The sequence below is a fragment of the Maniola hyperantus genome, chromosome 18, assembly GCF_902806685.2.
Source record: "Maniola hyperantus chromosome 18, iAphHyp1.2, whole genome shotgun sequence".
NCBI lineage: Eukaryota > Metazoa > Arthropoda > Insecta > Lepidoptera > Nymphalidae > Maniola > Maniola hyperantus.
The window spans coordinates 11914396-11942051 of record NC_048553.1 but is presented as its reverse complement, the minus strand read 5'-3'; the positions used below and the strand labels follow the sequence as shown (position 1 = coordinate 11942051).

Here is a 27656-nt window from a genome sequence, read left to right as displayed (position 1 = left end):
TGTCATTCTCCCGCAATCGCGCAGCAGATTGGTTAACGCTCGCTCACTATTGGCTACAATGCATTGTTGCAACAAGAATCGCACAAATTCAGCCAATCAGAACGATTGAAATTGTAAAATTGATTGATGCAGGTTTTAGACAATCGCCCTACTGGTTTGTATTTAACGCCACTACTACTTCTTGGTGATAACCTCAATATCTTCAAAACAAAAGAGTAAAATGTTAACTTCCAGGCAAGCACAAGCTTGCGCACACCAACCTGGTTCTCATCATTTAAAAAAAGTTCTCATCATTGCTTGTTAAGTGCAAACTTGTCTTACAAGTTTGCACTTAACGATAATAACGATATTGTAACACAAATATTACAATATCATTTTCATCATTTCTCCGTGCTTTCGTTTCCCTACTTTATCTTTTCTTGCTCTTTCTTTATGCGTTTCTTTTGTGTTTCTGATGGATTGACTTAAATGTTACTTCGTATGGACAGGGTTATTGAACAAACAAAATGGCACCGACTCATCAATGCAACCTCAGTGACGTCTGGATTTCAAACGGGTCGTTCATTAGTATCTAAGAGGTAGCGCTGATTTATTTGGTTTCTAAACCGTGAATTTTTTTTTTCGCTTGACCATATCTTGTCATTTATATCGATGTCCTGCTGTCTCTATTTTCTTGCAATCTTGTATCTGTCATTTGTTGCTCTTCTTTCAAGTTTGTCTGTCTTTCCCATTCACTGTTGTCCTTTCCTTATAATCTACTATACAAATAACTATTATGTTCAACGTATATTGTCTAGAATCCAATCCATATAATTGGCGACCCTCGTATAGACCCCTGGGAACCCCCCGAGGCCGCATCGCTTGGAGCCGTAAGACACGATTCCTCGTTGCACGTATCGGACCCCTGCTCCTGCCCTGGTCCTGCCAGGGTATAGGAGAGGCCCACCTGAGTCTCCACCGCAGGAGTCCTTGTCTCGTATCCCTCCCGCGCATAGCTGGGACTTGTCGATACGGGGAGACCTGAAACCGATGTTTATGGACATGGAAAAGTTATCAGGAAAAAAAAGAATACTACGCAAAACTAATTCTAGAGGGCGCTATATACCTAGGTACTCCAACGTAAACTGTGACGTAAACAAGACAACATTTTTGGACAGGATTTGGGTCAGCTAGCTAGTTCCAGCTTAGCTAGTAAACACAACCACTTTGAGACTGATAGGTAGGTAGGTACTAGGTAGGTACCTATATCCTAGACTAACCACTGAAGTAATAAATCGAACTGCGAGAAGCAACTTTTGACAACCTCTTTGGTTAAATGTTGAACGCTGTAATCTTAGTGGGAGGTCCTGGGTTCGATTCCCGACAGGCGCAGTTTGGGAATTTATCGCTCTCTCTATCACTCACCTTACCCGTTACATGTCTGCTGGCATTTTCGGCTCCCACCAATACCGGTGCCTGCAGACCATTCTCTGTGGCACCCTAGTCCATCTACCAAACCATTCAGACCCTCAAGATCTTCAACAGCACACACAGCAACAAATTTTGCCGAAAATGCGCCAACTCTAAGAGCACTCACCTTGTTCAATGATCTGATTGCTCAGCACCAACAATTAGATGATTTTAATATTATTAGTAGGTATACTTATGTGAATTCAATAAACTGTGTAAGTACTCGTACATGTAACTTCTGACTCTTCATGCGATTTGGCGTTGCTGTAAGCATGCCGAGGATATGGTTTAATAAATCAATGAAAGTCAGAGAGTATCTTCTCTAGCCTCTACTTCTTCAGAGATAACATTATTGGCAAAGCGATCGTGGTCTTCATAAACTGTCACTTTATGGGCAAACGCTATGTGCCTTACGAGTATTCCCCACTTATCCCCTCTGGCCTAAAGCCTGGTTCATCCATGCAATAAACCTTTATAGCTTACCCGTTATATAAAGCCTGGCAGTCTCTGTTGGAGATGATGGGCAGATCCACGCTGAGAAGCACCGGCGACTGTAGATCATCTTCTGTAGCACCCCAGCCAGCCACCACCCCGTTCAGACCCACCAGGTTCTCAGACAGCCAGACAGCACGCACTAGAGGTAGAGAGTATCCTCTCTATAGCTTCTTCTTCCTCTTTGTAACACTCTATACAGAGCGGTCGTGGTCATCACAAAGTGTCGTCTTTAAGGGCAGACGCTATGTGCCTTACGAGTATTTGCCACTTCACCCCTCTGGCCTAAAGCCTGGTAAATTCATGCAATGGATTTCTATAGCTTACCCGTTATATAAAGCCTGGCAGTCTCTGTTGGAGATGATGGGCAGATCCACACTGAGCAGAACCGGCGACTGCAGACCATCTTCTGTGGCGCCCCAACCAGCCACCACCCCATTCAGACCCTCCAAGTTCTCAGACTGGAGCTCAGGAGATGTTGGTAGGCAGATAGGTTTCATGCTGTCTGAAAAACACACACTAGGCTATGAACTAGGTATCTATTTTTTTCAGTGTCTTTGTCTATGTGGATTTAGGGTTTTCAAAAATTTCTTCTGAATCTAAGCAATCTCTCTTAGTAATCTACATGCAAGACCTTAAATTGTTAGTAGACCGATTACACTTTGAACGTCAATAAATTTAAGCAGAATGGGTTCTGGTGACGAAATGCACAATCCATACTATCCATACTTATATTATAAATTCGAAAGTGGGTCTGTCTGTCTGCTAGCTTTTCACTGCCCAACAGTGCAATTGATTTTGATGTTTGTACAGAGTTAGCATTACATCCCGGGGTGGGACATAGGCTACTTTTTATCCCGGAAAATTAAAGAGTTCCCATGGGATCTAGTAATTCTATAATCTGCTTATCTTCAGGGAATCTTTGAAGTATGTGGAACTTGGAAAACTTCATTTAGTAGAATGTAAAGGAAAGAGGAAGCCATATGAGATGAAAAGTAGACAAGTTCTTACCTAAGGTAAAGTCGGCTGGTTCTGCCAACCTTATAAGTCCGATGTCATCTCCCAGCCTCTGAGGGGAATAATCTGGATGCGGGATGACGGTGTCTACTGCTACATTCTGGAAAAAGTCATAGACAAAATGTTAATCCATATCCATAGTTAATATAAATGCAAAAGTGTGTCGGTCTGTCTCTCTGCTAGCTTTTCACGGCCCATCTGTGTTTATCGGTTGTTTGTTGGTTCCATCTTTTAAGCCGTTCTTGACGGAATCTGGTACAGAGGTAGGGATATTGGCTAAATTCTGGCTAGACTCAGAGAGTAGCCACGAGGTTTTTGAAAAACCTCAATCCTCGTGGATGAAGTCGCGGGTAACGTCTACTTGGTACAGAGATAGCTTGCATCCTGTAGGCGGATATACTTAGAAGACTTTTAGCCTGGAAAATCAAAGATTTACAGCCCGCGCAAAAGTCGTATACCACCAAATAGATCGATAAATCACCCACTGCGCAAGTTCAATGTTAGAGGCATTTTCAATAATTGTAAGATTTGTAATATTTTGTATGTAGGTACCTACTTAGTCTACTATGGCGGAACTATAAAAAATGAGTTTCCACGAAAAAAAATGCTTAGGTAGGTACTATGCCAAAAAAGTAGATGGTCGTTAAAAAGGTAAGGTTTTTTATTACATTAAAAAAACTTATAAGTAAGTAAGTATAATAATTCATGCTTGAATTTATTAAGTTCCTAATTGCCTATTTTAATAATTTAATTATTTTACCTGATAAATTCCTAACAGATTTTACCTTCGCTTACGAATAGGTACGCAAAATGCCACTTCATAGCTTTTTTAAGTCAAAACCAGTTTGTAAGAGGAAAATAACAATATGGTTGATAAACCAGGATAATTAAAACTTTGTACTTGGCTACGATTTACAATATATACCTACCTGCCAAGATTCCTAAAGCATTTAACCTAATTTAAATAAAACGCAGATTCGTGTGAAAATTATTTAATAAATAGGTAACCAACAAACCTGCTTATATGTAGTCTGTCGACTGATTTCAGCTACAACAACAGTAGAAAAAAAACCGGCCAAGTGCGAGTCAGACTCGCGCACTGAGGGTTCCGTACTACAATTGTATTTTATCGACATTTTGCATGATAATTCAAAAACTATGATGCATACAAATAAATAAAAATCTGTTTTAGAATGTACAGGTGAAGACCTTTCATAATATGATACCCCACTTGATATAGTTATCTTACTTCAAAACTTGATTTAATGCTAATTAATTTTATTTTAATTTATAAATTCATGACCACAATTTAAATTATTTTGTGTGATGCTGTAACCACAAATTCACGGTTTTCAGATTTTTCCCCTAATGTCTGCTATAAGACCTACCTGCCAAATTTCATGATTCTAGGTCAACGGGAAGTACCCTGTAGGTTTCTTGATAGACAGACAATAACAAAGTGATCCTATAAGGGTTCCGTTTTTCCTTTTGAGGTATGGAACTCTAAAAAGTGTCAAAGTAGAAGGAGGTGCACTCACTCGAACTTTAGGCGCACAAAACAATTCTCCTTCCATCCTCTCACAGTCCGGGTCTCTTCGCACGTCGTATTCTCCCAGTATGACTGACCGTAGCTTCAGTTTTGTTCCCAGGAATGATATACAGTGAGCAGCAGTGAGCACGTACCACTCTGATATCAAGGATCCTCCGCAACTCAGTTTGGTGCCACGTGCTGAAAATATACAACCAAATAAGCTACATCCCCAACTTCCCGAATAGGTGGCCGACCTCCCAGTCACCCACCCACTCACTCACTCCCTCACTTACTCACTCACTCACTCACTCACCCACCCAAACACACACTCAGTTAGTCAGTCACTTACCCACCCACTCACCCACTCACTCAGGCACCCACCCACTAACCCACCGACTCACTCGATCACCCATTCATCCACTCACACTTACTCACTTACTTACATAATCACCCACTCGCTTACCCACCCACTCACACTCACTCACACACTCACTCACACACTCACTCACACACCCACTCACCAACTCACCCAATCACCCACTCACCCACTATCCCACATCCACAACTATCGCAGCTTTAAAATAAGTAATTTTTTGTAAACATCTTGATTATTTACCTGAATCGTAAGATAACAGAACCATCCAGGGCATTTCAAAGAGCTTGGTTCTGTTGCCTCCGAATATCCTTTCACCTTCAATAGCTCCACACTCGATTGGCAAGATGTCGAGGTTGCGATGGTTCCGTACGTCTGGTATCCTTTCTATCGAATTGTCAACTGTATTCTTGTTGCTGTCCCATTTATTATTATTATTGCGATCATCTTTGTTTCCTCCACCATTGTTTGCGTACGGGTCCTTACCTGAAAAGATAAAATTAATTACGATTACGAAAAGGTACTGACTGACTGATCTAGTCAACTACTCAAACTACTGGACGGATCTGAAATTTGGCATGCAGAGCTATTATGACGTAGAAATCCGCTAAGAAAGGATTTTTGAAAATTCAACCTCTAAGGCGGTAAAATAGGGGTTCAAAATTTGTGTAGTCCACGTGGACGAAGTCGCGGGCATAAGTTAGTTTCATCATATTTTGCATACATTTTATTATTTTTTTTATTCAAGCAAAGAACAATAAATATTCTTTGCAATAAGTAATAATAACTAATCATCCATTATTTCTTACCTCCTCCAGTATTGTAAGGATCTTGATTTCCACCGGAACCCCATGTGTTACTTCCACTGGACCCCCATGTGTTACTTCCACTGGACCCCCATGTGTTACTTTCACTGGACCCCGATGTATCACTTTCACTGGACCCCCATGGATCACTTCCATGAGTTCCACCGGACCCCAATGGATCTCTTCCATGAGTTCCACCGGACCCCAATGGATCTCTTCCATGAGTTCCACCGGACCCCAATGGATCTCTTCCATGAGTTCCACCGGACCCCAATGGATCTCTTCCATGAGTTCCACCGGACCCCAATGGATCTCTTCCATGAGTTCCACCGGACCCCAATGGATCTCTTCCATGAGTTCCACCGGACCCCAATGGATCTCTTCCATGAGTTCCACCAGACCCCCATGTATTACTGCTCGGTTTAGTAGTCCAGTCGTTTTGGTCTGCATCATAATGAGGGCCCTTGTCGTATCGATCCTCTTTCCCGTACTCGTGGGATCCCCAGCTGTCACCTGAGAATGGTCTCTCCGTATACGCCGTATTGGAGCTGGAATCGCAGCATACCTGAAAAAGTTTGATTTATCTTGCTAAAATAATGTTAGAATTTATTAAAACTTAGCTTATATTATGTAAAGAAGATATTTAGTTAGGTAAAGCGGTGAAGAAGAGAACACTCGTCAATAGGTAATCCTTTTGAAAGATTTTTTTGACTGACTTCAAGGAACCAGTCAAGTGTGAGTCAAACTATGTGCCTTGCCCATTGCCATTTTAGCTTCGCAACTCGTTGAGCTACGTCGTTACTCCAGTCGGCCTACGAAGGGGTGCCAGCCAGGTAACCTCCCAGTGTGGCTGGGTGCTGCTGGTCCCTTTTGGATGCGTCCGAGAGGAAGAGCAGAATTCGTGCCGGTGCACCCCGGTAACATAGCTAATAATTTCTCTTCGGGGATATTATTGGCTATGGCTAATGACCTGGCAGGGGGGGAGATTTCACCGCATGTCCGTCTGGCTAGCAGTCATAGATCTTATAGAACAAACAAAATGGCACCGACTCATTGGTCCGTAAATGTTAATTATGCACCAATGCAACCTCAGTGACGTCTGAATTTCGAACGGGTAGTTCATTAGTAGGTAAGAAGTGGCGCTGATTTATTTGGTTTCTAAACCGTGAAAAATTTTGTTCGCTTGACCATAGTTATCTTGTCGTTTAAAATATCGATGCAGAAGGCACAGTGGACGAAGCGAAGGATGGGATGCGGGTGAGGTGCTCTGGATCACGTTGTCGCCCGTTGGGTTCCCGAGGGGAGGAGGCGCACATCGTTAGTGCGCCTCGGACGTGCAGTGGGTCCCCGGGGGAGGGTCCGCCTCGGCGGACGTCGCTGGCTGGGTCGCGGTTGATTGCTTCGGTGTTCCCGTGACCCAGTCGCCAGGCGACGCGCAGGAGCGCCGCTGGGTTTTACTGGGTATTCCGGTTGCTTCTCGGCCGGCGAGTCACACATTCCTTCCCTCCAGTTGCCTGGCTGGCTGGCTTCCAGGGGGGGATGCGTAGAAGCATCCCAGCGATAAAAATAGCCCTCCTACGGATCAATTTGCTTGGTATTTATTAAAAAAATCTTACTTACCAGTGGTTCATCGTAGTCGAAGCCACATCCGAGCCTCTTTAGTTTGTCCCTCATGTGTGGAGGCATGGGGGTGCCGCAGTGTCGGATCTCATTCATCAGATGGGTACACTTGGACAGTTGCTTGCAAGTACAATATAATCTTACCAGTGGTTCATCGTAGTCGAAGCCACACCCGAGCCTCTTTAGTTTGTCCCTCATGTGTGGAGGCATGGGGGTGCCGCAGTGTCTGATCTCGTTCATCAGATGGGTACACTTGGACAGTTGCTTACAAGTGCCCAGCCGGTGGTCGGCTGTGCAACTCTCTCCTTTGAACACTGGAATTCAGAAGTTATTTTTTAAGTTAGATAGTTCCATCATGACCCATTGCACTACTGAGAACGGGTCTCCTCTCAGAATGAGAAGGATTAGAAGGGTATAGAAGTTAGTTCATTACATACTAATTCAAAAGTCTTTCTTTCATCATCGTTATGATCAACCGATGACTCACTGCAAAGCACGGGTCTCCTCTCAGAATGAAAAAGATTTTGGCCATATTCTCTCGCTGGCCAAGTGCCAGTGTGTTAAGTTTTTATAAAGATCATGCCCGCGTGGGCTTTTATAAGTATTGTCCGCGTGGATTTAGATTTTTTAAAATCCTGTGAGAACTCTTTAATTTTCCGGGATAAAAAGTAGCCTATGTCATTGGGATGCATCCCAATGACATAGGCTACTTTTACATCCCGATATAAGCTAACTCTGTACCGTAACTACTGTAATATAATGTTATTACTTAGGTATATCATAATATAATTCAAAATACATGCTATTACGTAATTCATTGCGCTTACGCTACAAATAACATATAGGTACCTACCTAATATTATATTGTTATTAGCAGTGGCGTGCAGGTCATAGAGGCATAAATGCACTGCTTACCCCAGTTGTAATAGTTTAATGCATATTTTTCATTATGACCTGTCAGTAAACAGGTTTCTACCTAACTAATGCCTACCCTAGCTTCAAATCCTGTGCACGCCACTGGTTATTAGCTAGCACTTACCTACGCCATAAAGTAGGCAAATGTCAGGGGCGTGCAGGTCATAGAGGCATAAATGCACTGCTTACCCCAGTTGTAATAGTTCATAGCATATGTATGTATGTATGTATATACTTTATTGCACCACAGAAACACAAATGACAGGTTACAAAAAGAAATCTTAATAAGTAGGTACAAAAAGGCGGTCTTATCGCTAAATAGCGATCTCTTCCAGACAACCTTAACGCTATATTTTTCATTTTGACCTGCTAATGAACAGATTCCTAGCTAACTAATGCCTACCCTGGCTTCAAACCTGTGCACGCCACTGGCAAATGTACCTATAGATATGTACATATCAAACATGTGCACAAGTTAATATAAACCCATATTATCATTATTTAATTATAGTAAAGTAGGTAAATAAGTATTTTAACTATGTATCAGCTTAATTATATAAAAATGCGTAGATATTATTCCTATAATAGCTATATGTTTACGTCCAATTAGTACTTTAAAATGTGTTTATTAGATTCTTAGGAATCGACTTCTAAAACCCAATTATATAAGAACTTGGAACCCAAAGCTATAAAGGTTTAATGTGAGTATAAAATGTTTTTTTTATTTTTAACGACGAATTGAATTTACACTGCGTATACATATTATTATGTAGGTGCATAAAGGTAGGTATGGTACAATCTTCTTTTCTGTCGAAAAATATGACTGTTGTACGGAACCCTCGTTGCGCGAGCCTGACTCGCATTTGGCCGGTTTTTTAAAAGAAGGAGCTGGAAAACATTTTTCCTTTTATCTACCTACTAAGTAAATTATTATATGTACGTACTTGAATGCCTTGGTATGCGTGTAAAAGAGGTGGATAATACGTTGACGGATGACAGAAGTGAGTGGAAGAAGAAGACATGTTATGCCGACCCCACGTAGCGAAGTAGGTAAGAAAGAAGAAGAAAAAGTCCTACTATTTACTTAATCTCTACATTGTAAAAACCGGCCAAGTGCGAGTCAGGCTCGCGCAATGAGGGTTCCGTACTACAGTCGTATTTTTTCGACATTCTGCCGGATAATTTAAAAACTATGATACATAAAAATAATTAAAAATCTGTTTTAGAATTTACAGGTGAAGACCTTTCATATGATACCCCACATGATATAGTTATCTTACTTAGAAAATTAAAATACTAATTATTAGTTCAGGACCACAATTTAATTTTTTTTGGTGTGATCTAACCCTAAATTCACGGTTTTCAGATTTTTCCCCAAATGTCAGCTATAAGATCTACCTGCCTGCCAAATTTCATGATTCTAGGTCAACGGGAAGTACCCTGTAGGTTTCTTGACAGACAGACAGATAGACAGACAACAAAATGATCCTATAAGGGTTCCATTTTTCCTTTTGAGGTACGGAACCCTAAAAATGATAAAGTGATGTCTATGTACCTACTGTAACTTGCGATTTTGCATAAAGGTTTTTTTTCTATGACTTCGGTAGCAGACCCCTAAGATGGAAGCGGGCTATCTTGGAAGGGATATAAGACAGGGCATATTATAATATATGACATGTGATAAAGGCGGATAGGACACGTCTTATAGTGTGACTTATGTCGGGGGGACATTTTTCTTTTGGCGGTCATGGCGGCAATCATGGGGTAAAGATGACTCAGCACATACCTATTATACGCTTCCGACCTTCGGCGCCCCCTAAGCTCAGAGGGATATCTACTCATGTGCTCTAAGACCCTGCACCCAGTGGCGTGCAGTTCATAGAGGCATAAATGCACTGCTTACCCCAGTTGTAATAGCTCAATGCATATTTTTTATTATGACCTGCCAGTAAACAGGTTCCTACCTAACTAATGCCTACCCTGGCTTCAAACCCTGTGCACGCCACTGCCTGCACCCGTGTGCGCAGTACAGTCCCTCCCTGCAGTCTGCACCATAGGTAAAGCCGGCACTGATACGTATAGGTAGGTAATTAATTACGTACTGTTGTGTTTTTTTGTTTATAAATGCAAATTATGACTTAAGCTAAGCAAAACTGCGTATTTAATTGTGGTTTGGGTCCGCCAGTGCGGTTTCTTGGAACAAAATTAAAATAAAAGCGACATAAATTAAATTTCTTTAATAATTTTATTATTTAAGGAAAATCCCTGTTTAAACTTGAAACACAAAGTACTATAGGTATGTTTATTTGAGTACCCGCATTGGAAAATTACAAATAATATGTTTTAGAACGCGTTCTAAATACGAATCGTAAGAACGTAAGTGCAGTGAACTTATGCAAATATCTAAGACCCGGTTGTTTTTTAGGGTTCCGTACCTCAAAAGGAAAAACGGAACCCTCATAGGATCACTTTGTTGTCTGTCTGTCGGTCTGTCAAGAAACCTACAGGGTATTTCCCGTTGACATAGAATCTTGAAATTTAGCAGGTAGGTAGATCTTATAGCAGACATTAGGGGAAAAATCTCAAAAACCGTGAATTTGTGGTTACATGACACAAAAAAAATTAAATTGTGGTCATGAACAAATATTGCTATTTTGAACTTTCAAAGTAAGATTACTATACCAAGTGGGGTGTCATATGAAAGGACATTATTTGTACATTCTCTAACCAATTTTTATTTATTTTTAGGCATAATAGTTTTTGATTTATAGTGCAAAATGTCGATAAAATACGATTGTGGTACGGAACCATCAGTGCGCGAGTCTGACTCGCACTTGGCCGGTTTTTAGTGTATAAACTAGTTATTGGTAGCGTTAAGGTATGCTTACTCATCATCATCATCATCATGATTAACCCATCGCCGGCTCACTACAGAGCACGGGTCTCCTCTCAGAGTGAGAAGGGTTCAAGCCGTAGTCTACCACGCGGGCCACGTGCGGATCGGCAGACACGACGCTTTCACGGGCAATTGAAATTCTTCAATTCCAATCGCACTTGGTGAGCGTGGTAGACTATGGCCAAAGCCTTCTCTTACTGGGTACCGAATTAGCACCAGTTGTTCGCACTTGGTGAGCGTGGTGGACTATAGCCAAAGACTTCTCTTACATGGGTACCAAATTAGCACCAGTTCGTTGGTCACAGATATGATTAATTGTTAATCTTAATATATCCTCATTACATTGATTGATAGCAAATTAGCAATTAATGTCAATGTGAGAAAAGTGAAAACAATTAATAACGCATTTTAATTAGAATCTTCAATTAGATTCGGGTGTTAGTACTAGGAAATTTTGATTTTCAACGGTCTCATATTCCTATACCTACCTATACTTATCTATTTATACCTAGCCCTTACAAAATTATTTTAAGTATTAATCTGTGGATACCTAGTCTAGTGGATAATGGATTACATATTTGCCAATTTTGTTAGATTTAAGTCGTAGTTTTAACTTTTAATATGTAATTTGTTTACTGTCCCAAATGAAATAAAATAAAATAAAAATAAAATGAATTTTCAGTTCTCACGCGCTATTTTTATTCTATGGGTCAGCTGTCATATTATCAAAAAAAAGTACCTTTAAACCAAGGGCTAAAATCGTACTTTTGACATGACAAAACTACTTTTTTTGGGCAGTCGAGTCGTGTAAAAATGAGAACAACTCCAAAAATAAGAGATCTTATATTACTTACAACATTCTATAGGTAGCGCCACAAACACAAAACACATCAAACACTTGTAAAACATCGTATTATTATTATTATAAATGACCTCAGGTCACGTCACTATCATCAAAATATCGATAACACAACACATGTGGCGCTCATGTCCGCCATTCACATGTCAATCGCGGGCAAGCTGGCAAGGATCACTAATATGGAGCCTACTAAAAACAATGAATAAATCACTGTATGATATAGGTATCATTACTAGGAAGCGCGAGGCGCGAGTCGATTGAATGACGATGAAGATTTAAAAAAAATACGCATCGATTGAAAGGTTTTCAATCGATCCTTTTGTAAAAAGATCGATTAAAAAAATTAAAAACCGGCCAAGTGCGAGTCAGGATCGCGCACCGAAGAATCCGTGCTACAGTCGTTTTCGGGGAGTCAGAGGCTCCATCTACTTTCCGGAGTTGAAAAAAATACTATCTAAATTTTGGACGTGATAGCCTAGTGGTTAAAATGTATGCCTCATATTCGGGAGATTAGAGGTTCGATCCCGGGTACGCAACTCTAACTTTTCGGAGATAATATTATGTGCGTTTTTTGTCAAGCAGATGTTTTAACAGCGAAGGAATACATGTTGAGGAAGCCTGCACGCCTAAGAGTTCTCCATAATGTTCTCAAAGGTGTGTGAAGTTTGCCAATCCGCATTTGGCCAGCGTAGCGGACTATGGCCTAAACCCTTCTCATACCGTGCTCGGACTACCGTGCCCACTAGGGCCGATGATGATAGGTATCAACCTGATGATGATGGAGCAACCACAATCCACACGTTGCGGATGCCCATATTTTGACAATGCGGATGCAGATTATTAGAAGTTTACATCCGCGAATACGGATGCTGATGTCTGTATTCATGCGAATGTTCCGCATTTGCGGATGCCGATGCCAATATCCGTAAAACCCTGCTGGGTACCGATTGACACTTTTTGATTAATCAGTTAGCGAACGAAGATATAAATCAAGCACGTGACACTCTGGCCTCACCCAATTTCTTTGTAGGTCGTTACTATTGTTTTAAATATAAATCCGCATCCGTAAAAGCTCCGCTTTAATAGATGCGGATGTCTGAATAAATGCGGAAGTTCCGCATTTGCGGATGCGAATATCCGTAAACACCTCTAATCCACACCTACAGAGTAGACTATAATATTGCTAAAAGGATAAGGGGGCGTTTTCATAATGTGATTAAAATTGGTATTAATAGTGAGTCAGTTGTTTGTAAACTGGTTTCTGTGTCCCCCTTATCAGCTGGTCTTCTCAATTATACAGAGATACTTGTATCAGTGCATTGATATACTAAACCCAAGATATACCCAAACACACGCGCACCCACACACTCGCATACATGCACACTACTATCACTTGTAATAGACCCGCGTGGCCTACAGGAAACAAATGGATTTTTTTTCAGAAACAAACATTATAACATCAGGATGCGCACCCTGCACCAGCACCGAATAACACATATAACCTTCCATCCCCCATTTAACCCACTTAGGGGTAGAATTTCGAAAAATCCTTTCTTAGTGGATACCTACCTACTCTTTACAAAGAATATACCCTCCAAATTTCATGTCTTTAGGACCAGCGGTTTAGGCTGTGCGTTGATATAGGTATATGTCAGTCAGTCAGGACTTTGAATTTTATATATATAGATATTCTTCTTCTTCTTCTTTGTCGTATCACTCTTGGCAGAGCGGTCGTGGTCATCACGAAGCAACGTCTTTGAGGGCAGATGTTATATGCCTCACGAGCATTCGCCATTTCTCCCTGCTGGCTGACAGCCTGGTACACTCCTGCAAAGGACCGCCCACAGCAGACTTAATTTGGTCGGTCCATCGCATGGGTGACCTTCCTCGCCCTCTGGTGCCCTCCACCTTGCCCTGCACGACAAGACGCTCAATATAGATATTATAGATTCCTAAATTGCCCCTGCCAGAAATTGAACCCACACACCACAGCGCTTACCACTGCGCCAGGTAGGTCGTCAAGTTGCGTGAAAGCAACCGGCTGAGCTAGAGTACCTGCGCGATCCGTCACGTAGATAGATGACTTGAGTAACAGGTTTTTTGTTCGGAATAGGATTGCATAAATTTATTTCAATGTTTTTGTTATTTGCGAGAAAATTCCTACATTTTCCCACACTTTGGGGAGTTACATTTCTAAGAAACTGTGAGTATGTTTTATATCAATATACCTATCAGAGCCAAGAAACGGAAACAGTGACGTAGTTGGTTTTAAATACGTTTGAACCACTTAACCTTACTACGAGTATTGCATCGATGTACTATTGTATTGCCACTGAGAAATACATCGCTCCAAGAAATTGTATCTATCCAAATAATAAAAGGTGACTGACTGACTGACTGATCCATCAACGCACACTGTACAGCTCGAAAAATAAGAGGGATCGGACTGTTTGGCATGTAGATAGCTATTTTGACGTAGACATCCGCTAAGAGAGGATTTTTGAAAATCCCACCCTTCCCACCCCTATAAGGGAGCAAATAGGAATAGGTATAATTTGCGTATAAGTTTCTGTTATCGGGACACAAAAATACTCGTACAAGGACAACTGCAGTAACTTGTGTTTCCTTTTTTTTTGTTTGATAATTTTATGCTTGTTATTGATAATAATATCCCATTATCAAGCAGCTATACTTCGGTAGATTTAACTCTTCAGTACTATATATATACCTAAGCAACCGGATTGAATCACATTTTTTCGCCGAATAAATTATTATAATTTTATGCTCGTATTTTGTGGCCTGCAGTGGAAAATTCCTTAACACTTTTGTTTTTTTTCATGGCTTAATGATAACGGGGTGATACGAGGTCAAATAACGGTTTAAAAAATCATAATCTAATTAATAAGTTAGATGAAATCTTCTGAAACTGACCACTTCCAAGAACTCAGTTTAAGTATTTTTTACAACATAAATACATAGGTACTTATCTACACAAAAACAATATATTTAGGTAAATACTTAGAACGAAAAAATATATTTAGAATTTTAAACCAAGAAAACCTGTATTTTTACGCATTTAAAATATTTCTCTACCTGTTCTTATGGCGGTTTTATTAGCTTGGCTGCAATTTTGGTTGCGGCCGGAATACCTAAAGACTAAAATGTCAATTTCCTAATTCCTTAGTGCCTGGAGACGAAAGTCTTTAACCAGTGTGTCCTTCCCGTCCTCACCTATGGTGCTGAAACGATAGACACTGACAAACGGCCTTGTTCACAAATTCAAAGTCACTCAGCGAGCTATGGAGAGGGCTATGTTAGAAGTTTCCCTGAGGGATAAGATCCGAAATGAGAAGATCCGCAGGAGAACCAAGGTCACTGACATAGCCCAAACTATTAGCAAGCTGAAGTGGCAGTGGGCAGGTCATGCCTGTCGTAGAGGCAATGGCCGTTGGAGCCGGAAAGACCTTCAGTGGAGACCGCGTTAAGCAAGCGTAGTGTGGGACGCCCTCCAGCACGATGGATCAACGATATAAAGAGGCTGACGGGAAGTGGCTGGATGAGGAAGGGTAAGGACCGGGCGTGGTGGCGATCCTTAGGGAAAGCCTATGTCCAACAGTGGATGTCCACAGGCTGATGATGATAATGATGAAAATATCATTGTACCGAAAGTGCAGCGTAGGCACTTGACAGACCCCCCACAGCCCACTAAGTGGACAGACCACATCAAATGAGTCGCAGGGAGCCGCCTGATTCTGGCAGCCCAAGACCGTGGCGTGTGGAAGTTCCTACCAGAGATCTATATCCAGCAGTTGACGTCTATCGGTTGACAATGATGATGATGATGATGACAAAGATGATGATGAACTGTTTGTTATTCAAACTAGGTATTTTAACAGTATTAGTATAAATGCTAATGCGGCGCAAATGCTAACATATTATTACACAAACACAAACAATATAAAAGGAAAAGGTGACTGACTGACTGACCGACTGAATGACTGACTGACTGACTGATCTATCAACGCACAGCTCAAACTACTGGACGGATCGGGCTGAAATTTGGCATGCAGATAGCTATTATGACGTAGGCATCCGCTAAGAAAGGATTTTTGAAAATTCAACTCCTAAGGGGGTGAAATAGGGTTTTGAAATTTTGTAGTCCACGCGGACGAAGTCGCGAGCATAAGCTAGTATTAGTATAAATGCTAATGCGGCGCAAATGCTAACATATTATTACACAAATTCTGATTGATTTCTAACTAGGTACTTAGGTAGCGCCCAATTTATTTGTAGTTGTATAACCAACCATCCATATTATTATTATTTTAGTTATTTGCCATGCTACAAAAATATATATAACATATAAAATTAAACTCCTCACGCGCCATTTTACTTTAATGTGTCAAATTTCATGTCAAAAGTACGATTTTAGTTCTTACTAGCCACAGACCACCACCTATAGACGCCTAATAGCCGAACACCCCCGCTCGCCAAGCTTAGGCACTTGCTTAGCATAAAAGTCGGCCCACGCCCGTTAGGTACCCTCATTCTGCATATTGTTTTGATTACGTGACTTTTAAGTCCACCAATCACAACAAAGCATTCTCCCCTGTACCCCGCCAACATTTTACGATTTTGTTTCATGCAAAACCTTGTTTATGCGTGCTCTTGGAGTTGAAATCTTTGTGTTACTAGCTGATGCCCGCGACTTCGTCCGTGTGGAATCAGATTTTTTAAATTCCTGTGGGAACTCTTTGATTTTCCGGGATAAAAAGTAGCCTATGTCACTCTCCAGGTCTTTATCTATACCCAGTAAAAATTTACGTCAATCCGTTGCACCGTTGCGACGTGATTGAAGGACAAACCAACAAACAAACAAACACACTTTCCCATTTATAATAAGGGTACTGATTGTAAAGGTGAAGCGTACTTTTAACATGATAGTTGATCCATAGAGTTAAAATGGCGTGTGAGGAGTCATTTTGTACGGACTATAGGGTCGCTAGTTACATATATATGACATTATGTTTAAATATAATTAAAGTATTATTCTATACTTCCATTTGGCTACGATAGCAAGTTGTAATGTTCACGAATGACTAAATCCAATGTTCTGTAACTAATCACATTTCACCGTAGGTATTAGATTTCGTTCTACTTCCATTATTCTAAGACAAATTCAAATCATCAGTCGTGAAGCTACGTCCACAGTTGACGTACTAACTTCCTATTTATTCCAAACAATCGAATATGAAATGGTTCATGCATTAGTATACTTGACAACATAATTTGATTTATTGATTTTAATAGCGGGACTATAAATAACCTATAATATATTGCAATGACTCTTTGCAAACAGGTTTGTTTCTTACTTGTATTCTTCGCGCCTCGTGTTAAAACTGGTAAGTAATTTGCAATTTTACAAACTAGGTAAATCTATACTTATAGTAAAACTAAATTCTGTACATCCTACCCTTATCATAAAAGCGAAAGTGTGTTTGTTTGATGGTTTATCCTTCAATCACGTTGCAACGGAGCAACTCATAGACGTGATTTTTGCATGGTTATAATGTTATTGCATTTGTATTTGCCACCTTTTGAAATGGAAGTCATCTGTTGCGAGGAAGCCATCTTGAGTCCATTGTATAAATGCTGGTGGTTGATGGGCTCGACTGACTATTAATTATTATTTAATGCTTTTTGTCTACGAGGTTTCGGGTTGAATTTTCAAAAATCCTTTCTTAGCGGATGTCTACGTTATTCTAACTAGGTACTTGGATCCATCCAAGTAGTTTGAGCTGTATAGTGTTTATTGATATTTATATTGTGGCTAAGTCCAATCTCGCAACAATGTCTCACGTACTTAGTACCTCATCTTAATCCTTGAACCTAACTAGTACCTAACATGGTTTTAACGCCGGCGCTTAGCCTTGACCTTCCGTGGTTAAAGATGAATCATTAAAATTGACTCTATTAATTCATAGCCTTTATTTTATTTTGATAGAAACAACAAAAAATAAAGCGTCATTTAACTATATAATATAATCAACTACCTACCTGACCCGCCCCGGTTTCACTTGGGTGGAATTTAGAAAATCGAGGTGGGGGTTGAATTTCCAAAAATCCTGAAACACGTATTTCTTCATTTTTGACCGAAAACCCAAATACCAATTTTCATGCAAATAACTTAAAAGAAATGACTGAAATAATAAAAACTTCCATCCCCCCATTTAACCCACTAAGGGGTGGAATTTCGAAAAATTATTTTTTAGTTTTTGTAATTTCATGTCTCCAGGTCCAGTGGTTTAGGCTGTGCGTTGATATATAAGTCAGTCAGTCAGTCAGTCAGGACTTTTTATAAAAAAGAAGAAGAAGCTTACAATAATTAAAGCTGTGTAGTTCCAGAGATTTACTTTTGTTCTTAGAACTAGAAGTCAAAAGTCTAGGGCCTACCAAGAAGTAGGAACGCTTTAATTAAATTGTCTATGGGCCTGTCCCTATACCCACCACAATACGTATTACGTACGAACCTCCTTAATTGAAAACCGATTGACGTCGGTTATAAATATCCGGTTACCGCCTCTGGTTAATTCTAAACTTCAAAGTCTGGAACATCAGCGCAAAGTTGCGTTTCTTTCAGTATTCTACAGGAGTTATTTCCAGAGACTGTGCCCATAAACTTTTTGACCTGGTTCTGGTCCTTCACCTTTCTACTATCACGGACAAGTTCGAAGCGATTTCCTTCCTCGATTCTAATTCGGACCGCTATCTCTAGGATATGGAACGCCCTTCTGATTTCGTTGCTTTATGAAAGCTGAAGTTTCCATGCGCATATTGTCTCCAACACAGGGACTGACGAACGATCAGCGACCATGAAGTTTGGATCATGGTGGCTTTGGCAGATAACAGGTCCATAATATGACTGTTAAAAAAGCTGTGATAGCTGTGAATGACCTCAGCGGAGGTCGGGGGTTCGATCCCAGGCACGCACCTCTAACTTTTCGGAGTTATCTGCATTTTAAGTAATTAAAAAAACATCGTGAGGAAACCTGCATGCCTGAGAGTTCTCCATAATGTTCTCAAAGGTGTGTGAAGTCTACCAAACCGCACATGGCCAGCGTGGTAGACTATGGCCAAAACCCTTCTCGCTCTGAGAGGAGACTCGTGTTCTGTAGTGAGCCGGCAATGGGTTGATCATGATGAATATGACAACACCCCGCTTATCTTTAGCCGTATTTCATGTTCACAGATCTCTGGAGAAAAGTAGCCAATCACCCAGCATGGAAGACCTTGGACTCTTTGGAGTGTGGCTTCAGTGCATCCGACCGCATCATTGGAGGCTTCAATGCTGCTCTAGGACAATTCCCGTGGATCGTACGGCTAGGATACTCCTGTGAGTACTTATCTAAAGCTAACCCCTGTAGATCAGTAGAGAAATATGCGAATTACAGCGTTTTCCAACCAGGAAACCCTGGACTTTTTGGAGTGAGGCTGTATCTTTATGAGACTGCATCATGGATGGACTCAATGCAGCTCTGGGCCAGTTTCCGTGGATTGAATGACTAGGATACTCCTGTGAGTTCTTATCTTCACTAAATCTCTGTACTTAGATCAGTAAAAATAAAAACCGGCCAAGTGCGAGTCGGGCTCGCGCAATGAGGGTTCCGAACTACAGTCGTATATTTTCGACATTTTGCACGATAATTCAAAAACTATGATGCATAAAAATAAATAAAAATCTGTTTTAGAATGTACATGTGAAGACCTTTCATATGATACCCCACTTGATATAGTCACTCACTTCGAAAGTTGAAAATACTAATTATTAGTTCATGAACACAATTTAATTTTTTTTGTGTGATCTAACCCTAAATTCACGGTTTTCAGATTTTTCCCCAAATGTCAGCTATAAGATCTACCTATCTGCCAAATTTCATGATTCTAGGTCAACGGGACCTACCCAGTAGGTTTCTTGACAGACAGACAGACAGACAGACAGACAACAAAGTGATCCTATAAGGGTTCCGTTTTTCCTTTTGAGGTACGGAACCCAAAAAAGTAGTAGGCAAATCATCCAACATGGGGAACTCGGAACTTCTTGGAGTATACCTTAATTTGGGACTACTAAGTAATTGAACTTGCGTGATCAAATCAGAAATGAGGAGATCCGTAGGAGAACTAGAGTAACCGACATAGCTCAACGGGTTGCGAAGCTGAAGTGGCAATGGGCAGGGCACATAGTTCGTACAACCGATAGACGTTGGGGTCCCAAGGTGCTGGAATGGCGACCTGCACCGGAAGACGCAGTTGACGCGAAGACGAAGACGCAGAAGACGCGTTAGAAGACCCCCCACCAGGTGGACGGACGACATCAGACGAGTCGCAGGGAGCCGCTGGATCCAGGCGGCGCAAAACCGTGGCGTGTGGAAGTCCCTACAAAGTCAAAGTCAAAGTCAAAGTCATTTTTTTTTTTTTAAATTGATGGTCTGGAGACCTACAAGAGACCTATGTCCAGCAGTGGACGTCTATTGATTGATGATGATGATGATGATGATGATGATGATGATGATGAAGTAATTGAATCACTATGTACATATACGGATGGTTTGAAAGACTCATTGATGTTGGAAAGGGAAAGACTGTTGTAGGCCAACTTGAAACTAAGTTTATACTCGTATTATCGTATCGTCCTTTGGGAACATTGCGAGGACGAGTGGTACCATTGAACACCTCGTGATACAAGGTCGAGTGGAGGGCACACGTCCGCGTGGCCGTTCCCCAACCAGGTCGAAAGACTTATCCGTTCCGCAACGCACACGCATGCGTCTCCGTGCGTGCACGTAATGCCACCAACGGAAGTCGCTGGAGGGAGACCGCACGAGCAGCAGTGAAGAATTCATAGCCACGACCACTCTATCAGGAGTGAACGATTGAGAAGAAAAATAACTCGTATTAAGGGGGCTCAGAACGGTGCTTTCTTCATACAAACGTAGGAGGGTAATTACTACATTATTTGATACTGTACGCTCAAAACTAAGTATTATATCGATTAACCTCGTCATTATCTAGGTTTATTGATATATGAAACATTGAAAAAAATATTGATTTTAAAGTTACGAGCCTCAAAAGATTCCTATTTTAACACTAAATTTATGACAATCATTTTCTTATTTATCTCATTTATTTACATCTTTGGAATCTGAAATATAATAGGGGCATGAAAATTCTAAAGAAATTTAACATTAGACCTAGTTTATTTATTCATTAGTTGAAATAATATACTTTGCAAACATAGACTCAGTAGTTTTTTCTCAAAAATACTTTTCCAATTTTTGATTTCAGTGAAAATTGTCGTGCCTCTTACCTTTCTCATACAATGTCAAGTGAAAAGCAAACAGGTTCGGTCGAGTGTACTGCGTCACCTTAAGTTGTATTTGTTCAAAGTTAAATAAAACATATTGGTTGCAGCTCCTGAAGAGTCAGAGCTGGACTGGATGTGTGGAGGCGCGCTGGTGACGGACAGACATGTCGTCACCGCCGCGCATTGCGTGCAGCCGGGGGAGGACTACAACCTGTAAGTCAACACCTTTTGGGTAAAGTCAAGACCTATAGGGTAAAGTCAAGACCTTTAGGGTACCATACCCGAAGAGTGCCAACGGGACCTCATTACTAAGTCTCCGCTGTCCATCCGTTCGTCCGTCAGTCTGTCAGCGGGCTATAATCTCACGAACCGTAATAATAGTAGATTTCCAATCTTCTTTAGAAAAATAATTAAATTAATTCAGTAACAAATTTCTACTTACATAATTAAATTAGGCTACTAGATGATGCCCGCGATTTCGTCCGCGTGAATTTAGGTTTCTAAAAATCCCGTGGGAACTCTTTGATTTTATATAATAAGATAAAAAGTATGTCCTTCCCCGGGATGCAAGATATCGCTGTACCAAATTTCGTCAAAATCGGTTCAACGGATGGGCCGTGAAAGGCTAGCAGACAGTCAGACAGACAGGCAGACAGAAAGACAGACACAATTTCGCATTTATAATATTAGTATGGATTATTTATTTTTATTTAATATAATTTGCGTGCTTTTTTAAACTCTGGTTATGCTGTGCAACCATTTAGGATTACAATAAGGACGAAACTTTGTATTATGGAATTAGGTTATAATTATTATTGTAATCTGTTTTGGGTGCCAATAAATAAATTAAATTAAATTAAATAGAGTTGAAATTTTCACAAAATGTATATTTCTATTGCCACTATAACAACAAATACTTGGTACCTTCCTACCCAATAAAAATTTCAGGTGCCATGAAAATTAAAAAGATGTGTTACCTATAATTATGTTCTTGTACGATGGTACGGAATCCTTCGTGTGCGAATCCGACTCGCACTTTTTTGAACAACAGGTAAACAAGCATTTATCATGGGAATCTCCCAAGTTTTGGATGATTCTAGAACTTCGGTTCTTGCATCACGTCCCATGGTGAATGAGACAATTAGGTCATTGATGTTTTATGGTCGTTGGTTAATGACTATGCATATTGATAGTACGTGCTTCCTATAGGGGCGAAAAGTATTAGAGATAAACAGTGAACTAGCAGTTGCGCGCATCTTTGTCCGCATAAAGTTTGTGGTTTCTCATGAGATTAGAAATTTTCCCGCTGCAATGCACTCTCACACTAAAAGCTGAAAGTTTGTCTGCATATTGTCGCCACGACTGGGAAGAGCGAGGTTTTGAGCTATTTTGACTGTGAACAATAACTGACCATTACTTGATATTTTTTAAATAGTATTTTCATTAGTGGTACGGCTTTATGATTATATACACGTACCTACATGGAACAACAGGGTTTTTGTTACATATTGTATACATTAAAATATGTCGGTAAGTCTTTGTTGATCTTCTTTCACAGGACCGCCATTCGTGTAGGCGAACACAACACGGAAACCGACCCAGACTGCGAGATGCACGTGTGCGCGCCGCCGCTCCAGGACCGGAAGATCACAACCGTCAGGAGTCACTCCCAGTACAACAATCCGGAGTTCCACAACGACCTGGCCGTCGTCGTGTTGGACAAGCCGGTCCAACTTAATGGTACAGTGCCCAGCAAACAACTTGCGTATTGACGCGATTGGCTGGCGAATGGCGGGTGCACGCAATTGATTGGTCAGTCTCCGCGAGTGCACGCGATTGGTGGATACGTCGATTTTCGCTTCCCGGATTCGCCAACTTTCTCTCACTACGCTGCTGCATGTCCAAGTTGTTTGACGGGTAATATAACTTCATAAAGATATCACCAATACTTAGATATCTTGAGTAACCGAAGTTTACCAGCTTCTTTGCTTTATTGGTTACAAGTTGCAAATTGTGGAACCAACTACCTTCGGTATAGTCCCACTGGATTTAAACATGGGGTTATTCAAGGGGCAGATCAACAAATTCCTGAAAAGACGGCAACGCTTTAGCGGTTTCTCTGTCGCAGCGCCACTTGGCCAGCGTGGTAGACTATGACTAAAACCCTTTTCACTCTGAGAGGAGACCAATCATCATCATCATGATCAACTCATCACCGGCTCACTACAGAGCGCGGGTCTCCTCTCAGCGTGAGAAGGGTTTTGGCCATAGTCTACAACGCTGGCCATGTGCGGATTGGTAGACTTCACACACCTTTGATAACATTATGGAGAACTCTCAGGCATGCAGGTTTCCGCACGATGTTTTCCTTCACCGTTAAAGCAAGTGATATTTAATTAATTAAAACGCACATAATTTCGAAAAGTTAGAGGTGCGTGCCCGGGATCGAAGCCCCGATCTCCGATTAGAAGGCGGACGTTCTAACCACTAGACTACCACTGCAAGCAGGAGACCGATGCTGTACATATATTGAGCCGATGAGTGATGATGAAGAGTAAATCTTTTGGTAGATTACGTGTCCCCGATATGCTTGCCCCGCGGGGACCAGTTGGCTGCCCTCCGCTTGGGCGAGCTGGTGACGGTGGCGGGGTGGGGCACCATGAACATGACCACCGAGCAACGGGCCAAGATACTGCAGTATGTAGCCGTAAGTAGTTTTACCTTCTTTATTATTAAACTAGCTGATGCCCAAGACTTCGTTCGCGTGGATTTAGGTTTTTAAAATTCCCGTGGGAACTCGTTGATTTTCCGGGATAAAAAGTACCCTATGTCACTCTCCAGGTCTTTGACTATACCCATGTAAAAAATCACGTCAATCCGTTGCTCCGACGTGATTGAAGGACAAACCAACAAACCAATAAACCAAAAAACACGCTTTCGCATTTATAATGAGGGTACTGATTCTTATACAGCAGCCGGAACTTTCGAATGCCGCCAAAACATGACATACGTCATTGGCGTTACAGACGTTCCGTTTCGCCACAGATGTGTAACAGGCAGGTCCGTGATGTGGTTGCTTATAGAGTCCTAGACCATACAATACTTACCTCTAGACCAACACTTTGTTGCAATTTACAAATAGTATTGCGTAGTAAATGCTTGATCATCTGGAAATGATTAATTTATTGGTCAGATTGCACGTTTACTGTTGCGGTGGATTTTCGATTTTGAAGGAAAATGGAAAATTTGTCAAAACCCTGACGTCAATTCAACAAACCCATTACCCTCAGCTTGCATGGATGATGGCAGAGCAACGTGATTTCCATTTTTTAAATTCAGATACGAGCCCTTGACTGGAATCTCACCTAGTGGTAAGCGATGCAGCCTAAGATGGAAGCGGGTAAACCTGGAAGACGTATAGCCTAGCAATTAAAGGCGTATAGCCGCCTCTATAATGGAGTGTTCCGAAGAGTTGTTTGATCTCATTCCACCCTCCTTTTTCTACAACTGCACCGCACGCCACCGCAATCAATTCCAGCCTCACCAGTCACCACCTGGGTTTCTGGAGCACTTCGACCACCCGTTGTGCCAGATCCTTTTTTCCACGCACATGCACAACTCCCTTTGGGGGTGTTTCCTTTAAATTACAACATGGGATGGGGTATGTACCACCAGCTCGAAACTTCAGTCTAGCGCTGACGTCACTAAAACGGCGGCCACGGGCATTAGCAATTTGTGGGACTTATACTTGACGACCATTGACGACACACCCCCGGCTAATCTCACAAATAAAGGTATGGGAAACAGGAAAAATACCAGTGATTCAGCATGTAGCGTAGCGTATTTTACTATTTCTTGAATGAAGTAATACCAAAGTCATACCCATTTTAAATTATTATGATGACGATGAAACTGAAATCATGCGCTTTACTTTCTACACCGCATCAGAAGATTATCTGACATATATCATATTACCTATAATACCGAAATCTATTTCATGAATAGATCTACGTTACCTTCTTCTTTCTACGTTGTTATGCTCTTCTCTAATAATTAATTATCATCCATACTAATATTATAAATCCGAAAGTGAGTCTGTCTGTCTATTTGCTAGCTTTTTACGGCTCAACCATGGTAATACCGTAGCTCAACCGTTCAACCGATTTTGACGAAATTTGGTACAGAGATAGCTTCCATCCCGGACATAGGCTACTTTTTATCCCGGAAAATTGAAGAGTTCCCACAGGATTTTTAAAAACTTAAATCCACGCGGATGAAGTCGCGGGAATCATCTAGTTCTTAATTATGTTCTGATTGATTGACTAGCTCGAAGGATTAGCAAGCTGAAGTGGTAGTGGGCAGGCTATGTTTGTCGCAGAACGTTTGTGTTTGGCCCATGGGGCCGTGACGTGTTCTGGCTTGGAGCTAGACACCTCAGTTATTCAATATATCTACTATATTCCCAAAGGAATTTCCATAAACAAATATAATAGAAAAGGTGTTATCAATAATTCAACGGCGGGCGCCTGGCGTGTTTCCCTACCAGCTGTCCTCCAGCCACTATGCGGTTGATATTAGCTTATCTGCCAGCTGTTTAGTATTCAGGGAAAAAGTATATTTATAACAGCAAAACAAATTTTCCTGAACATAATATGTATCAAAAAAATTGGTCAGAGTAAATATTTTATTTTGTACCCGCGACTTCGTCCGCGTGCATTAAGTTTTTAAAAATCCCGTGGGAACTCTTTGATTTTCCGGGATAAAAAGTAGCCTATGTCCCCCTGGGATGCAAGCTATATCTGTACCAAATTTCGTGAACGGATGGGCCTTGAAAGGCTAGCAGACAGACAGACACACTTCCGCATTTATAATATTAGTATTGAAGTATGGATATGGATGACGGCCAGTACGAATCGTATCTTTACGAAAACGAATACGAATCAAATGCGAATAAGTGCACAAACACCCTTTAGCATCACTATTATCAATGAAGTTAGTAATAATTAATGTATTTGAGTTTTATCGACAAACATCAATTTGTAGGTGCCGATAGTGCAGCCGGAGACATGCAATATCTTCAGTCACAGTTTCCGCGTGACCGGCACGGAAATATGCGCAGGCGCACAACACAACAAGGACGCTTGCGGAGGCGATTCAGGAGGGCCGATGATGAAGGTAAGCTGTGGTGTAAGGACGTCCTCCTTCTAATCGGAGGTCGGTGGTTCGATCCCGGGCACGCACCTCTAACTTTTCAGAGTTATGTGCGTTTTAGTTAATTAATCACTTGCTTTAACGGTGAAGGAAGACATCGCGAGGAAACCTGCATGCCTGAGAGCCATAATGTTCTCAAAAAGTAAAATATGCTTTATTGTACACCATAACAAAAACAATAGAAATATAACAAAGATAGCATGTACAATAGGCGGCCTTATCGCTAAAATAGCGATCTCTTCTAGAGGGCCTAACATGCGCCCCGCGAGAAAATTTTGTCTACGCATTATCTCGTGTTTCTTCATACAAATAAGACGAGTAAATGCGTAGACAAAATTTTCTCGTGGTTTTTTTTTTGTGGTTTTGGTTTTGGGTTTTGCTCTGCAGTGAGCCGGCGATGGGTTGATCATGATGATGATACGAGTATGATTGTTTTCCAGGTGTTTGACACACCAGACGGGCCGAAGAATGTTCTGGTAGGTGTCGTGTCATTCGGCCCGACGATATGCGGGATCAAGAAACCCGCGATCTACACTTCAGTGCCACATTTCCTCAAATGGATACTAGATAATATCATGAAATAAACCATATTTTTATTAATAAGCGTTTTTTTCTATAACTAAGAGAAGCCACGCGATGTATTGGGTTGGCGGTATGGCGCCTGACAGACAGACACTCTTGCGCATAATTTATAATATTACTAGTGTCTAGCTGACCCGATGAACTTCTTACCGCCTAACAGTCGATTCTTTATTGTTTTGCCTTCCCAGAACCCCTCCACTAACACTAAACTTTATGGTATGGTGTTAAAGTTCAAATTGACTTTTAAGTATCATTACGAATATTTTGTATGGGAATATAGAAAAGTGTTGTTTTTAGACTTCTTCAGGCAATTTTTTTATATTTTCCTCGTACTTCAAGGAATATTATAAAAAAATAATTAGCGAAATCGGTTCAGCTGTTCTCGAGATTTGCGCTTAAACATATTCAGCGATTCATTTATATATATATAGAAAAAAAAAATAGTATGGATATTAGGACGGATTTAGACGTAAAATGAATCTTTTTTTTCTTTTTTTCTTTCTTCGTTCTTCCGAAAATTGTGGTGAAAGTGATTCATTATTAA

General features: G+C 40.9%; 2 protein-coding genes across 2 annotated transcripts; one reads left to right on the top strand and one right to left on the bottom strand.

The window, feature by feature from the left end:
* Positions 1-408: 408 nt before the first annotated feature.
* Positions 409-12158, bottom strand: LOC117990698 (uncharacterized). Its single transcript, XM_069504705.1, has 8 exons — positions 11954-12158; positions 7289-7602; positions 5672-6233; positions 5106-5348; positions 4497-4687; positions 2953-3058; positions 2269-2446; positions 409-1020 (listed from the first exon to the last, which is right to left on the bottom strand). Exons 1-8 carry the CDS (start codon positions 12006-12008, stop codon positions 780-782), a joined length of 1890 nt encoding a protein of 629 aa, XP_069360806.1. The 5' UTR covers positions 12009-12158; the 3' UTR covers positions 409-779.
* Positions 12159-17120: 4962 nt separating this feature from the next.
* On the top strand, positions 17121-27127 carry LOC117990701 (CLIP domain-containing serine protease HP8-like). The gene is made up of 7 exons (XM_034978177.2): positions 17121-17360; positions 19208-19351; positions 21427-21532; positions 22878-23059; positions 23890-24026; positions 26363-26494; positions 26971-27127. Exons 1-7 carry the CDS (start codon positions 17300-17302, stop codon positions 27112-27114), a joined length of 906 nt encoding a protein of 301 aa, XP_034834068.1. The 5' UTR covers positions 17121-17299; the 3' UTR covers positions 27115-27127.
* The last annotated feature ends 529 nt before the right edge of the window (positions 27128-27656 follow it).